The sequence below is a fragment of the Lathamus discolor genome, chromosome 4 (assembly GCF_037157495.1).
Source record: "Lathamus discolor isolate bLatDis1 chromosome 4, bLatDis1.hap1, whole genome shotgun sequence".
In the NCBI taxonomy this organism is placed as follows: domain Eukaryota; kingdom Metazoa; phylum Chordata; class Aves; order Psittaciformes; family Psittacidae; genus Lathamus; species Lathamus discolor.
The window spans coordinates 30549776-30564129 of NC_088887.1; the positions used below are offsets into that span (position 1 = coordinate 30549776).

At 43.3% G+C, this 14354-nt stretch overlaps 1 protein-coding gene across 11 annotated transcripts; it reads right to left on the reverse strand.

Moving 5' to 3' along the window:
* Positions 1 to 1849: 1849 nt before the first annotated feature.
* On the reverse strand, positions 1850 to 13978 carry EPCIP (exosomal polycystin 1 interacting protein). 11 transcript variants are annotated; one of them, XM_065676834.1, is made up of 4 exons: positions 13552 to 13978; positions 11144 to 11280; positions 10105 to 10230; positions 1850 to 4672 (listed from the first exon to the last, which is right to left on the reverse strand). In XM_065676834.1, exon 4 carries the CDS (start codon positions 4603 to 4605, stop codon positions 3931 to 3933), a length of 675 nt encoding a protein of 224 aa, XP_065532906.1. In that variant the 5' UTR covers positions 4606 to 4672; positions 10105 to 10230; positions 11144 to 11280; positions 13552 to 13978; the 3' UTR covers positions 1850 to 3930. The 11 variants fall into 11 exon arrangements, with proteins under 11 accessions (XP_065532906.1, XP_065532908.1, XP_065532904.1 ...); XM_065676836.1 differs by lacking the exons at positions 10105 to 10230; positions 11144 to 11280 and adding an exon at positions 5400 to 5421; XM_065676832.1 differs by lacking the exons at positions 10105 to 10230; positions 11144 to 11280 and adding an exon at positions 5400 to 5421 and having other exon boundaries at positions 1850 to 5086.
* Between the last annotated feature and the right edge of the window lie 376 nt (positions 13979 to 14354).

Genomic DNA, 14354 nt, shown 5'->3' on the forward strand with positions numbered 1-14354 from the left:
GGGTGTCGGCCGAGCCTGCACGGCTTGTGCGGGACGGCCCCTCTTTCCGAGGAGATCGTGGCTTCTGGCCGGGACGGGCGAAACAACGTGGGCTCGTCGCTACTGCTGAATAGTAGCGTCTTTCATGTGCGGGGCTGTTTGAGCTCGGTTCGCCTGTGCTGGCGGCAGCCTCAGAAGTCGGTTTAACCGGTCTCAGTGGCCACTGTGTTGGCTAGAAGAAAAGATACGAGCTTGGTGGAAGATGCCAGAAAATCGATGGAATTTTAAAGGCAGCCTCCCCAGGGACAAGAGCTGGGATCTGGAGGGACTCTTTTTTTTCAGCCTTCCAACCATACCGGGAAGCACAGACTATCCTGCAGCCCCCCAACCCCCACCAGCCGTCTAGAGGTCTGTCTAGGAGAAAATGCTGGGGGCTGGCTGGTGCCCTGCATCCTCTCACTGTGGCTGCACAGCAGGATCTCCCATAGGAATCAAATCACAGAATGGTTTGGGTTGGAAGAGACCTTAAAGCTCATCCAGTTCCAGTCCCTGGCAGGGACACCTTCCACCAGATGGGTTGCTCCAAGCCCCATCCAACCTGGCCTTGAACATTGCCAGGGATAGGGCAGCCACAGCTTCTCTGGGCGACCTGTGCCAGGACTTCACCACCCTCACAGGGAGGAATGTCTTCCTAATATCTAATCACGTCACTTGTGCTGTTTTCAATCTCTTCTGACTTCCAAAGTCACACCAGAATTACTGGTAGGAAAGAAAACTGTAAATTTACAACTGCTATCTCCATTTTTTTTTTCTGATACAACACCCCTTCCCCTCAGTTTCCATTGATTGGCATATCCAGTAATTGTTAACAGCTGAGAAATATGTACAGGTTGAACTTCCATACATGGAGAATGAAACCGTTGTGTATATAAATATTAACTGCTATAAATATATAACCAAATGCTGTACAGTGTTGAGTGTGAGCATCTTACAGTGGGATTTAATACAGATTCACAAAATCACATAATTGTTTCTGCAGAGTGATGCTTAATGCACCGCTATACGTAGTTCACATGCAGGTAAACAAAACCTGTGCCAACAGAACTAATAAAATTCACAATGATTGTGGAACAGGTTGCCCAGAGAAGCTGTGGCTGCCCCATCCCTGGTAGTGTTCAAGGCCAGGTTAGACGGGGCTTGGAGCAACCTCGTCTTGTGGAAGGTGTCCCTGACCATGGCAGGGGGGTTGGAACTGGGTGAGCTTTAAGGGCCCTTCCACCCCAAACCATTCTACAATTCTATGAGTCTAAGATACGTTTTATATGCATTGCTTGAAGAAATTCTTCAAGCTTTTAATGCAGTACTTTTATATGGCAAAACCATATAAAATTCTAATTGGGAAAATCAGGTTCTTGGTATCTGCTGGAGAAGAACAGGGGAGTTGAAAAGATCACTGCAGCATTGGTGCTGTGGTTTTCTGCTGCACATGTAATTGAGAGGAGGATTTTTTTCCTGATTCCAGCAAAATCTCTGCAGTGCTTAATTGGACACCGGGGTAAAAGGTCTTCTGCATCAGTTTTACTCACAATACTACAGTGGCAAAACTAACAGAAACTGTAGTTTGCGGTGTTTACAAGCCCATGGAATTATTAATCATATGGTTTCTTCCCAACAAGGTTTCTTCCCAACGTTTTCAGTTACTAGTGCGGGTGTGAATTTTGAACAGCAGCAGCAGCCAGACTCTGCTATCAGGGCAATGTGGAAGTACTGTGCTATTCAGCCCATTTTTTACTAGAGGGCAGTAGAGCCTCAGTGAATTCACTGAATTAGGTTTGATGAGGGCATTGACAACATTCAGAAATCAGTAAACTTGTGTGTGCCAGCTCTAGTTTTTATTTACAACAGCATTCTGTGCAGGATTAGTGCCTAGCTAGTCTGTGAAGGCAAGGTTCGTGTTCTTGGAGGCAGTTGGAGCATGGGATGCCTGGGGAGACAATACAAATGGTTTGCCTGTGTCTGTATTAAATTCCAGGCATGTAACGTGCCCAGAGCACCACCACCCCCCTGCCACCAGTCTCTGTCAGCCCAGCTCCTGCTCCTGACTGTTCTGTGACCCATGACACAGTTGTGAGAGGTATCACCAGAAATATTTATGATGTGGGGAGAAGGCTTGCAGTTTGTTGCCCAGGTGCTGACAAAGGAAACAAGGCCTTTACAACAGCTGATTTAATAGTTGTCTGGTTGAGTTAAACCGAGTTCAGTCCCCAGCCTTCAAACACTCACGTGCTTAAATCCGTTAATTTGTGGTTGCAAATAGACCCCATTAATTCAGTAGTTACCAGGTGGTTGAGTTGAGTGGGAGAGCTCACAGAAACGGAAGGTGCGCGTGTATTTAAGTATTCTGGAAGATTAAGTTTTGCTTCCTGGCAAAACTGCTGTGACATTGATTGGAGTTACAAAAGAAGTCCCTCTTTAAAGTTGTTGAAGCAAACTCATTGGTTCCTCAAAATTTTGACAGCCATTCCCCTCAGTACACATATTTTATCCCGATTTCTTGTAATTCTTTGCTGCGATGCCAGACTGCTAGGACTTACTATTCCAAGGCCTGTATTGTACTGTATGGGTGGTTCCTGGTCTTATTTGTACCTCACAGAATGCAAATGCTGCAGAAACAGGCAAGGATCAGACTGTGTGCTATATCAATAGTCCCAGCATATGTTTCCCGCAATGCAACTAAAAATTGTTTGCTACGTCTACCAGAAGCCTCGCCTCCCTTATCAGACAAGTTATTGGATGGGATTTTTTTGCTTCCTTGTAGCTTGCCATTATCACAGAAGATGAAGTCAAGCTCCTGGCATTTAGGGAAATTGCAGGTGTCAGCACACCCCATGTGCTTTCCCATGGTGTGTGCTGTGGCTTGGCAAAGAACACAGCTTCCTGGTCATCTAAACATGCCTTTATTGGGTGCTGAGGTTGGAGGGTATCTGCATAGCCCATCCCTGCTTTCATAACAGGCTGTGTCACCCAGCCCCAGCAGAGGCTTCCCAGCTCTGACCAAGTACCAGAGGGCAAGGACACCTTTGCACTCCTACTCTGAGTAACCTGTAACAACCTCACACACATTGAACCTGCCAGCAGTGGGCTGTATCGACAGGGGCATGGTCAGTAGGTGGAAGGAAGGGATTATTTTCCTTGTCCCAGCACTTACTAGACTCCATACAGAGTACTGCAGGCAGTTCTGCTCCTCCCAGTGCAAGAAGAATATGGATCAACTGAAGCAGTCCAGTGGAGAGGCACCAAGATGGTCAGTCCGGGCCTGGTGCATGTGACAGTGAGAACAGTGTGAGAGATCTGGGCTTGCTCAGCCTGAAGAAGAGGAGGCTGGGGTCCATCCATGGAAAAAAGTTTCCCCAAGAGGACAGGCAGGCAGTGGAGCAGGTTGCCGAATGACGTTCTGCAGGCTCCATCCTTGGGTTTTGGGACCTGACTGCAGAACCCCCTGAGAAGCCTGATCACAGAGGTGGTCCTCCCTGTGGCAGGGGGTTGTACCTGGAGACCTCCTGAGCTGCCAGCTAACCCCAGTGACTCGCTGGGAGGCTCAGGTTCCTTTACAACTGGGGGTACATGGTTATGTCTTTTTCTGTCTGAGGTGCTACCTTAAAACAAAACTTGTCTGTAGATATCAATTCTTAGCTTACAATATATAAAAAGAATTTGTACCAGTGCTTTCTAAAACAGTCATTTCACGTTTTCTTTGTTCTTCAAGAAAGCATTTACTGAATCAGTCTGATGAATCTGTCTTACTTTAAACACCTCCTTGTAGAGTGCTGTCACAGTCATAACTGTCCAACCCCTAACAGCTCCTTCTAGCCAAACCAGACAGACTTAAAGAAGTCTTGTCAGTCTCTTAGCAGTCTAACATGCCTCTGACTACCGAATATGTTAAATAACTCAGTAAATGAATGTTACAACATAGCTCTTGTTATCTGAGGTTGAGGAAACATCAGAGTACAGCAGGCTGGGAAAGTGCTCCATGATACTAGAGACGTTTTCCACACTGTATGACTTCAGCAAAGAATATCCATTGAAAAGAGAGGTATCCAGAAAAGAAATATGTGCAAGCATTTGCCTGTCTTTGTTATGCATTGCAAGTGAGTTTTCTTTTTCATTGTTGCTGCTGCTGTAGATGGTTACACTTTGCTCTGGAAACAGTCCCTTGACTTTTTTTACCCGCAGCTTTCGAAGTCCCCAAATGGCCAAGTATTCTGTTGGGAGAGGAGTGGTGCCACAGAAGGACAGCTTCAAATCCCACACCCTTGTGAAGTTGAGGAGCATCTCCAGCACAGAAGTGTCTGTGAACCAAATGGTGAGGTGGCTCTTGTAGGTAGTTTTTTCCATGGTAGAAGGCAGTACTGTTTTGCAATTGCACATCAAGTTTGCCAGGCAGTAGTCGCAGTCACGGATATCCACTGAGCAGCTGCAGTTGCGAATTGTGTTTTCCTTGGTGAAAATTAGCGTATGGTTCTTCTGACTTCTCACAAAACTGCCAGTGATGTGTATGCCAAGGAAGCCAGCCAAAAGGAGAGCCAGCCAAAAGGAGAGAGCAGAGAAGGCTATTGGCTTCATTAGTACTGCTGCCAAGTTGCCAAGTGTCTCCTTTTACTCAGTGATTTATACCACTTGGCTTTACCTACTGAAGAAAAACAGTTTCTTTATTATACTGAAGACCACTTAACGGTTAATATTACTTTGCTTTTCGCACTCACTCACTGTCTCGTCTGTTCAGAACCATATTGCAGTTTTGTAGGTTGCCCTGCATTAGAGGGGAAGCATAGCTACACTGATTCAGAAAAATTAATTGTGACTCATGTTTGGGATTCTTCCTTCACTCTTCTGTTGCTCTAAATAGTTTCATCTGCTTATAGGGCAGCTTGGACACCCTCTTCTCTATCCAGGCACCTCCTAAGCCTCCCCAGTGTGAATGTAAGAGCAGGACTCCTCTTCCTCATTTCTCCTTTCTGCTTTCTCTTTGTCTGCTTCCCAACAGCAGATAGAGGTGGCAAATGATCCTGTTCTCCGCTTCACCAAATGAGGCAGTCTGAGGGGACTAAAGACAAGTGTTTTGTTTTACACCTGAATTGCTAAGTAAGGGCTGTGCTAACCTTCCCTTTAAACTGAGTGTGGGATATGATGGGCAAAGGGAAAGAAAGAAAGGGTGGTTAAATTATATATACTGTAACATGTTGGAAAGTTTGTCTGATTTGACTGTAACTGTTTTGAAGCACAAGAGACATTAGCATCACATTTCTACCAAAAGTGGCAAGTCCTAGTGAAGGCAGCAGTAAGGGCATGCAGTAGGCAGAGTTTGGTCCTTAGCATGTGAAAAAATTGATCCATGTCCAGAATGCATATCTCCTCACCTCAGAAAACATGGCAATACACCTGCAGTTTTGGAGAAACAAACCAGATAAACAGGAATAAAAAGAGATTGGTTTTGTCTGTTATTCAATCTTCCATCATTACTCAATGGAATCTTCTGCTATAAACTTCATGGTCATTCAAGAGACAATTAAAGGAGCGCACTAAAGTTCTCTTAGTCATTAGCACTATTGTATGCATGGTAGTTTACCAGGTATGTAATTTAGATCTTAATGTTTTAAGCTCAATTCCTGCTGAAAATTCAAGTGAGAGTGTCCTTTGACTGATACTAAATTAAAAAAAAAACACAAAACTGCATCATGACAGAATAGTTTGTGTCCTACTTTCCACATTTCTTACTTAGAGAGGATATAGTCATCTGGTCTACCTTTTTTCTTTGAAGTCTCCTGTGAGTGAATCTGTATAAACTGTGATGGTTTGTAAATGACCAGAGCCTTGCCATCCTTGGAGTAAGGAAGAAAAGGGAAAGTTACATGCACATGCGAGAAAAATCTGCACATAAGAAATGGTAGACTCTGGGCCAGACATTGCCATCGGATCCTTTCCAGAAATGAGATCTTTAGCTTGTGATAGGCAGTTACAGCAGAACATCATCTCATTGCTTAACAGCTTCAAAAAAGTAATTAAGTTGTCAAGAGGTAATAGGAAAATTATGGGAGAAAAAAAGATGGTGCTGTTGAACTACTGCATAAATCACTTGTTTGCTGACACTTGCCTGTTGTTTGCAGTTCAGATCCCACCATTTCAGAAAAGATACCACAGGACTGGAGTTCAGAGAAGAGCAACAAAAGTGATGAGACATTGAAGGGCATGCCTGTAAGGTGGGACTACATAAGGTAAAGCTTTAAGTGGGACAAGAGGTGGTTGAGGCAGGACGTAGTGGTGACCTATAAAAGCACAAATAACATGGAGATGATGGGGAAAGATCAGTTTTTCACTGCTTGTCCCAAGCACAAGAGCAATACATCTCAAATAAAACCAGTAGGGTCACACCTGACTTGCAGATCCTTAGCAAAAGATGTTGAGGTGCAGAAAGTTTTCACCAACTCGAGGCAGGACTGGTTAAGCTCAGTGAGAAGTCCACTGCGATTATCATGTGCACAGGCACCACACCTGCATACAGAAGGCCCTGTGCTCAAAATAGTTGGAGGCAAAGAAAGATAGAGCAGTACATATCACTTGTTCTTGTCCTATTGAAAATCTCTCTTACATGCTTACAGCTGCACATGGAGGTGGCTGCTCAACAGATGGATAATTGGTCTGGCACATTATGGATGTTCTTATACAAGACCCATGTAATGTAAACAAACTGACTCAAACATGATTTAATTCTGTATGTACTCCCTGAATTTGCTATGTTGTTTCCTTAAATGAAGGATACAGACATTTTAATGCTTAAATATCTCATCCATGTTGTGGAACATACCAGAAATACCAGTCCAACTCTTAGCTAATGTTTAACTTCAAAGGTCAGACACATCCAGGCTGTAGCTGTTCTGGTATCATTACTTCTAGATTAATTTGGCCTCCAGTATCTAAGCATCTAATCATGCATCACCATGAAAATCCTATTACTAAACCTCCACACTGTGCTTATTTTCTCAGCCCTTAACTGTGGCTAACAGTTGTGATAAATCAGAAACCTGTAATATCACTACTCTTACACAACTCAGTGAAATTATTTGGATTTATCTGGTGTGGAGATAACATTTGCAAGAACCTAGACAATGTTAACAATATGAGTCTGAACTAAAGGGAGGAAATTTTAATTGAAGACCAAACACTTTTGCATTTCAAACTCCCACCTGCATCAAAACATGTGAAGAATTAATAGTCATAAAAACATTAGAATAAAATACTGTGATGCTTCCTCGTTTGTTTTAACCCCTGATTCCTTTTCTTTCTTTCAGTACCTGAAGAGTAGAAAACCTTTAGTTCTCCATTATCTTGCAGCCAGCCAAAGAAAATTCCTTTTCAAGTTTAGCTTAGCTGATAGCATTAGTTCATATGGGTTCCATCCATAAAATCCAAACAAAATTCTAAATACTGGCATTCCAGGAAATGTTATCTCCAGAAATACTTGCTATCCTCTTCTGCTCCCTGCAGTGCAGAAACACTCCTATAAACTCAGTTCTTTGTATGTACTTTCTGGGTGGCTTTGGTGAGTGATGTGCAAGCAATGAAATATATGTTGCAGGTTGTTTCTCCATGAAGTGTCAAAGTCACCTGCAATGCACCTTTACTTAAGTTGCTAATTATTTACAGAAAAATGTGCATTATGTGTCTCTTAATCAAATTACTTCGCTGTCTGCACTAGTTAAGTCTTGGGAAAAGGTTGGAGGGTGGAGGGAGCTGCCTGCAAGGAAGAAATGAGCTAAAGCATAGATAAAACTGAACTGCACTAGCTTGATGGTTCTGAGTTGTATCTTTTTGAATGATACCAGAAATTATTGAACTTGTTCATTAACCAGTTGCAGCGAACTGACTTGTAAGTACATTTTGATTAAAACACAGAATGGCTCCATAGCCTAAATGTGATATGCACTATAGGAGTCTTGTGCTATTGCTGAAAGTTTGGTTTAAACTTTCTAGTAAAAGAATCTGCCAGGCTGCGAGATGACTGCCAGCAGAAGTAATATCACCTTGGGTTAATTAGAAGTGGGAAAAAAACCCAAGAGGCAAGTAAAACTAGTATTGCCCCAGAGATCTTTTCTTATGCCTGCTTTTTCTTATGCCTGGGTAAGCAGTTACCCAGCTTCACTGAGCAGTGGTAAAGTACCACCACTACATGGGAAGTCCTGATAATTGATGCAGTTTTCCTCCAAACAACTGACACTGTTTCCCCAGTGACTAGATTCCAGTTACAGCATTAAAACACCTCAGACTGGTTTTCCTCATAGATTCCTTTAGACAAGTCTTTGTTGACATTGAGGGGAAGCTCTTCCATCCCCCCAGATTGGAGGACTTTTTGTTATAACCAGCTGTTTAGCTGAATACTTGGAGAACAGGGAATAAAGGTCAGCTCTAAGCACCAAAGCTTACCAGCTCTCTAACACCTAAGTAAGTCTGTAGTAAAGCATTTCTAGGAGTTCCCAGACACAGTACCTAAACCCCAGAGCACAGACTCAGCAGATGCAGGTGGGCGACGAAGAAACAGCAGCAGCAGTCTTGATGGTGGAATAGGGAGGTAGCTGTGGGCAAAGGAGGCAGCTCTAGAGAGGAGGGGGAAAGATAGTGATAAGGGGCTGGGTGGAGGAGAGACAAGTGCAGGCCAGATATGGAATGGAGGAATGGAGGAGGAGGAAGGAGTGGGAAGCCTTTCTCAACAAGTCAGGAAGCTCTTTAATAGGGCAAAACATACAGAAAAAGTGAACTGAGGTTCTGTGGTAGTTTTTTTGATGACTTTACAAGCATGTCTTGACAGAAAGTAAGAAAGAAGAACAGCATTTCTCTAGGAGAGCCACCCATTCTGCTGCTTTGGCTTCTGGTTTGTGTGGTTTATATCCAGTCCAGTATTTGTTGTTCAGTAATGAGTTGTTCCTTCCCTGCAAAATCTGGGGAAAAGCTAGATCGCAGCAGCTGCCTTGGGAGTCCTTCCAGCCTGCAATGTTGAGCTGGGGAGGGGTAAGGCAGCCACTGCTTTGGAGCTGGGATCTCTGCGATAGTGAGGGGAGAAGAGAAGCTGCATTCCCTGCCTAGCAGCAAACAGAAATCACAATGATTTTAGGTAAATTTTGCTTGCTTCTGAAAAAAACAGTTTTGAGTGATCTAAATCTAGCAAATCATTTGTTTATTTCTTTCCTGAGTGGGAGACTTTTCATGTGGAAATCACACTAGACATAGGAACCAGCAGAAAATTGTTCCAGTTTGATTGCTTCAGCCATGCATGTTTTTAGTTGTGTATCCTCTTTCCAACACTGAAACCCCTGTTTTATTACATTTTATCCCCAAAGTTTTCTAGTATATGATTCCAGCCATGCTCCTTGTTCTTCACAGGTTTCAATAGCTAAAGGAGATTTTCAAAGCTTATTCGGTAATAGTGCCATTTCAGGTTTCTGAATTTGCTTTGATCATTCCACTAATTTTATTTTTTTTCCTAATTACAGATCTGTGTATTAAGAAAATTGCAAAAAAAAAAAAAAAGCAATAAAAAGCCTTTGACTGTTGTGTGAGAATGCTACTGTCTCAAGGAAAGTTAATCCTATTCAATGGAAGTCCAAAGCCTATATAATTAATTTCTTCACAGGGTGCTTTCTTCCATTCTCTAGTCAGAAAAAAACCCTAATTAAAACCCATCATTGATCACTTGTGCTAGCATGTGCCTATGTGAAAGTGCTGTATTAAGCAAAGAGGAGCTTAAATCCATATAATCTTGTGCAGCTTGAGTAATGTACACAGAATGAATACCAAAACCACCCAATTTAGATCAAAATAGCATGAAAGGCTGGGCAATGCCAAAAGCTTTTAGAAGAACTACGAAGACTGCCTCTTTCTTTTCCTCTTTCTATGCAGGTATGGGAGGGAATGTGTAAAAAAGTACATTGCATTTCAGAGTGAAGGTGTTAGCAAGGACATAGGTACAGTTACTCGCCTGCCACTCCGGAACCTCAAAAAGAAGGCAGGAGGAGAGGAGGAGTGCAGACAAGCTCCTGTTATCCTAAGGAGCAAGGCATGCTCCAGGCTTACCTTCATCTGTGTACTCTTTTGGTGATGTTTAATGTTGGTCTGACCTGTAAAATGTCTGTTGAAGAAGGGGCTTTTGAAGACTGCACAGGGCTACTGGTGAGTATCTGTGTGGTGTTCTCATTGTAACTACCTAGAGGATTTAAAGGGTACTTTCTTCAGCATTTGAAAGAGTAAACTGAAATAACGTCTCTGGTATGCAAACAGGTATACACACGAGAAAGGGTGAGGATAGCTTTTAACATCCACTGAACTAAACAGGTATTAAAATACAAGATTACAGGAAAATGTAAAGGGTTATGTAAAATGCAGTCAGTTCCTTCACAGCCTAAGTCTTCCCTGCAGAGTTATCTGACCAGAAAGCCCTGGGGAGGCTCAGGCCTTGAGGGAAACAAAATGCTGTATCTGACCTTTTTCCTCTGTGGGAGTTCTAGGAGTTTCCTAAGTGGGCAGATGGCAGAGAGTATTTTGTTTTCAATCTCTGTTTAAACAATTACCATATTTATTTAGTTACTCCACAGATAAATACAGGAAAATAACTTGGTGATAAAAACTGATGTTTTACAGACTTCCAGGCTGCAGCGTGATCCCTTCTTGTTGTCAATAACTTGAAAATTGTATTTGCATTTGCTTGTGCAGCAAAAGCCTGGGCTGCTGTCATTAGGCTGAGCAGCCAGTGCTGTAGTCGTGATGCTTTCAAGAGCAGCAGAACAAATTCCTTCCCAGAAGTAATAAAAATGCAAGACAAAATAGGCAGTTCTGTTATGTTGAGTTTTAACAACACACAGAACCTCAAAAATGTTCCTGTGTGTATATTTTGGTATTGAGGTGAGCACAGCCTCCAGGACAGAGAGTTCATCTAAAAACATCTCTGCAGAGCAGTCAATCCTGTCTATCCCATGCAAAGCTTCTGCCCATACCAGAGGCAAATGTTACAACGGGGAAGGTTGTGACATGTAACTGCAGGGAGGCAGATTAATAGGAGAAAACACAAGGAAAAGAGCAAAGTCCTGTCCTCCCAAAGAATTGGGAGTGGTTATACCTCCCTTTTAATGCTGGATGAAGCTTGGCCTTGGCAGGTCACAGCCCGATTATTCCAAATCTTGAGAGAGGAGAAAGGATGCATGCGTAAGGTCTTCATTTTCATGCCCTGCTTCACATGTGCAGTCTGCACTTTTCCTGATAAAGAGCAGGGGACCAAGATGAGTGTCAGGATTTGCTTTGCTGGAACAGGCCTGGAGCTGTTCCAGCTTGGAGATGTGCACAGTACATGCTGTTCGGGAAGGCTGACCCACACTGCTCAGGGTATTCACCTTTGAATTGCACCAAGACAAGCATTTACGTAAGTGAGAAGTGAAAAGAAAGTAGTATAAAGCTTTACCAATTTGAGAGGAGAGCACTCTTCTGCTCAGCTTTACAAAGCAGCAGCAGATCAAACATGCCTTACCCACTCAAGCACTATAGACAGCATTTGTCATTACATCCATGTAAGTGGGTTGAAACCAGTGGTATAAATCTGATCTAATGAAATGAAATATCAGAATTTTATTTGTAGCAGTGCCATTATGGCAGCATGCCTCCATCCTGCCTGCTGGTACAACCTATGACTACAAGACCCAGTTTTCTATTCAGTGGTTATGGAGTGCTTTAAGAGTCTCAGAGGGAAGGCACTATAGAAAAACAGTTTCTTCCTGCTGCTATTTAACCAGGCAGCTATTCCAGTCTGTTGACTGATATTTCTCTGCTGTGCCTTCTGCAGCTTTCAAATAATGGGGCCACTAGTGGCTTGAACTCTTGTCCTGATGCTTTATGAGAGAGTCCTGTACCAAAAGGTGTCAGGAATACAAAATCATGCCCTGGCTTTGTGTTAAAGAGAAACCCTGGGGTACACAGTTATATAGACATAGTGAAAAGATTTTAATTCTACTCTAAATGATAGATTAGTACTTTTCAACAAATTTCTTTTTTGCATCTTGAATGATCAAGCCTTTTGCCTTCCATTAGGCTCATTTTATTTATTTTTGTAAAACAGGAGCCTTAGCAAATACAATTTCCTTCAGTACTAGTGCTGATTCTGAGTGCACTGAATGTATGTAAGCTACATACATTATGGGGATTGTGCTTCCTGTGATTTAGAGTCTGAGGATTACAGAAAGAAAGACTGCATACACATGTATAAACTGTGGATTTGTATGCTCATGAATGCACTAGCACATCACATTACAAGTAAGGCTTGCAATTTTAAGGTATGCACAATCAAATCCCTGTTTGTTCATCTGTCCTCAGAAAGGGACACCTTCTGGGAATTCAGATGTCGCAGGGATGGGTGGTCAACACTGCCTGACAGCTGGAGTTACCCTTGGTGGCACAAGCTGAGCACTTGAGCACACGAGGAGCTAAGATTAATTTAAAATCCACTTTTTAAAATTCTAATTTTTTCATGTTAAACCTGGTACTCCCTGGAGCAAGGGTATTGACACTGAGTGAGCTTTAGGAAAGAAAGCTGGACTGCAACTTTTTGTTACTAATTTCTCTTTCTAACCTGACCTGGACAAAAGTTCAAGTTAAGCATTAGACTAAATTAAAGATTTGCCAAGCCCAAACCATAATGCTTACTTCATGAATGAGAATGGTACAAAATGCATATTTTAACACTTTATTTTCTATTGTTCAAATCCTAAATTAAGAAAAAAATATGGGGGGGGGGTTAAGCTACATGATAGAAAGCTGTCATGAAATGTTAATGGTCACTAAGCAGCTGGAGACTGAGACTCTGGAGTAGGACTTCTGGTGCTGGGTATCTCAGCTCATGTTCACTCACTCCCATAGTGGATGTTGCATTGCCACTGCAACTCCAGAGCTATATAGAGATGGTGTATTTCCTTTGCTTTGTCCTACTGTATCACTGGCTTTATTTATAAACTAAATGGCAGAATAAAACACAAGTCTAAACAACAGACAAATCAAATTCCATAATTAAGCACAGGTCCTAACTTCTCTTTCCCCAGTCCTCCTATTCCAGTGCTCTTCTGCAGTTTTAACTGAATAAAATGACTCAACTCCTGTCAGCTGGAATAATTCCCACCAACACTCCTGTCTCCTTTAAAGATGTGCCTGAAGAAGTATTAGCAAAATGGAACAAAATCATTCCCCTGTTCTTCATGGTTATTATTCATAAAGCTATTAATTATTACCTAAGGCACACAGATACAGCACATAAACAGTTGCAACATATGAAAGACAAACTTAGCAGAATCTGTTATTTCACCGTGACTACAAAACAACAAATCTGAAAAAAACCCAAACGCAAAACCTGCTGGGACAGAGTTACTGGCAAGGAAATGATTGTGCTGGAAGAGAAATGGCCTTATTCCTAATAATACAAGTTATTAAACGTTGCTCTGTCATTTACCCCCTCCTTTTAGAGCTGAAACAAAGACAGTGACTTACTCTTTCTCTGGATGCCAGTGGATGGGTTTGTCACCGCCCGGCTTGCCGCTTGGCCGAGCCTGCTGAGGCAAGGATGCTCGGCTGTGGCTGGGAGCAGGGTGAGCCTGCGGGGCAGGCGGCAGTGCCGGCTCTCCCACTCGCTGCTGCTCTTTTATAAATTTTCGCTGGCTGGCAACCCATGCCGTTCCCCTGACTACCGGGAGAGCAGTCCAAGGTCTACCCTTATCGTCAGTGCCATCGCAGCAGGATCCCTACCTGTGTATAACCCCTGCTCCCTTGCCGTCGGGCGTGCTGTCCTACACAAAAGGCTCGCCTGGGAATGCTTAGAGGTGATTGACAGCCTCCCTGCTTGCTCTAGGAGGGGAGCTGGGATGTATCCAAGCAGAGGGAGCTGGTGTTCACAGGGAAGTGGCCAGCCTCGCGCGCAGGCAGGGAGTTGGGACCTCCAGCGTGCTGTGCTCTCCTCCCAGCGTGGCGCTGGCCCTCCCTTTGGGGAGCCCCGTGACCGTCCCCTTGGGACATATTCTGCCGTGCCCGCTTTCCAGGGACTTTGTGTGTAGGTTTAGAACAGCAAAACTCCAGGTCCAGTTGGAAAGCCTGCTCGCCCTACTGGAAGGAGTAACTTGGAATTTTCAGTCACAACTCAGCAGAGGCACAATGTGGCTCTCAACCACAACTTAAACTCTCTAGATGCTTCTCTATAACCCAGCGTGGGAAACAACATCTTTGTAACATGTTTTACAATGCTGTTACCACAGGAGAGTACCTACTGAAAGCTCCAATATCTCTGGCTAGCCTGTGTC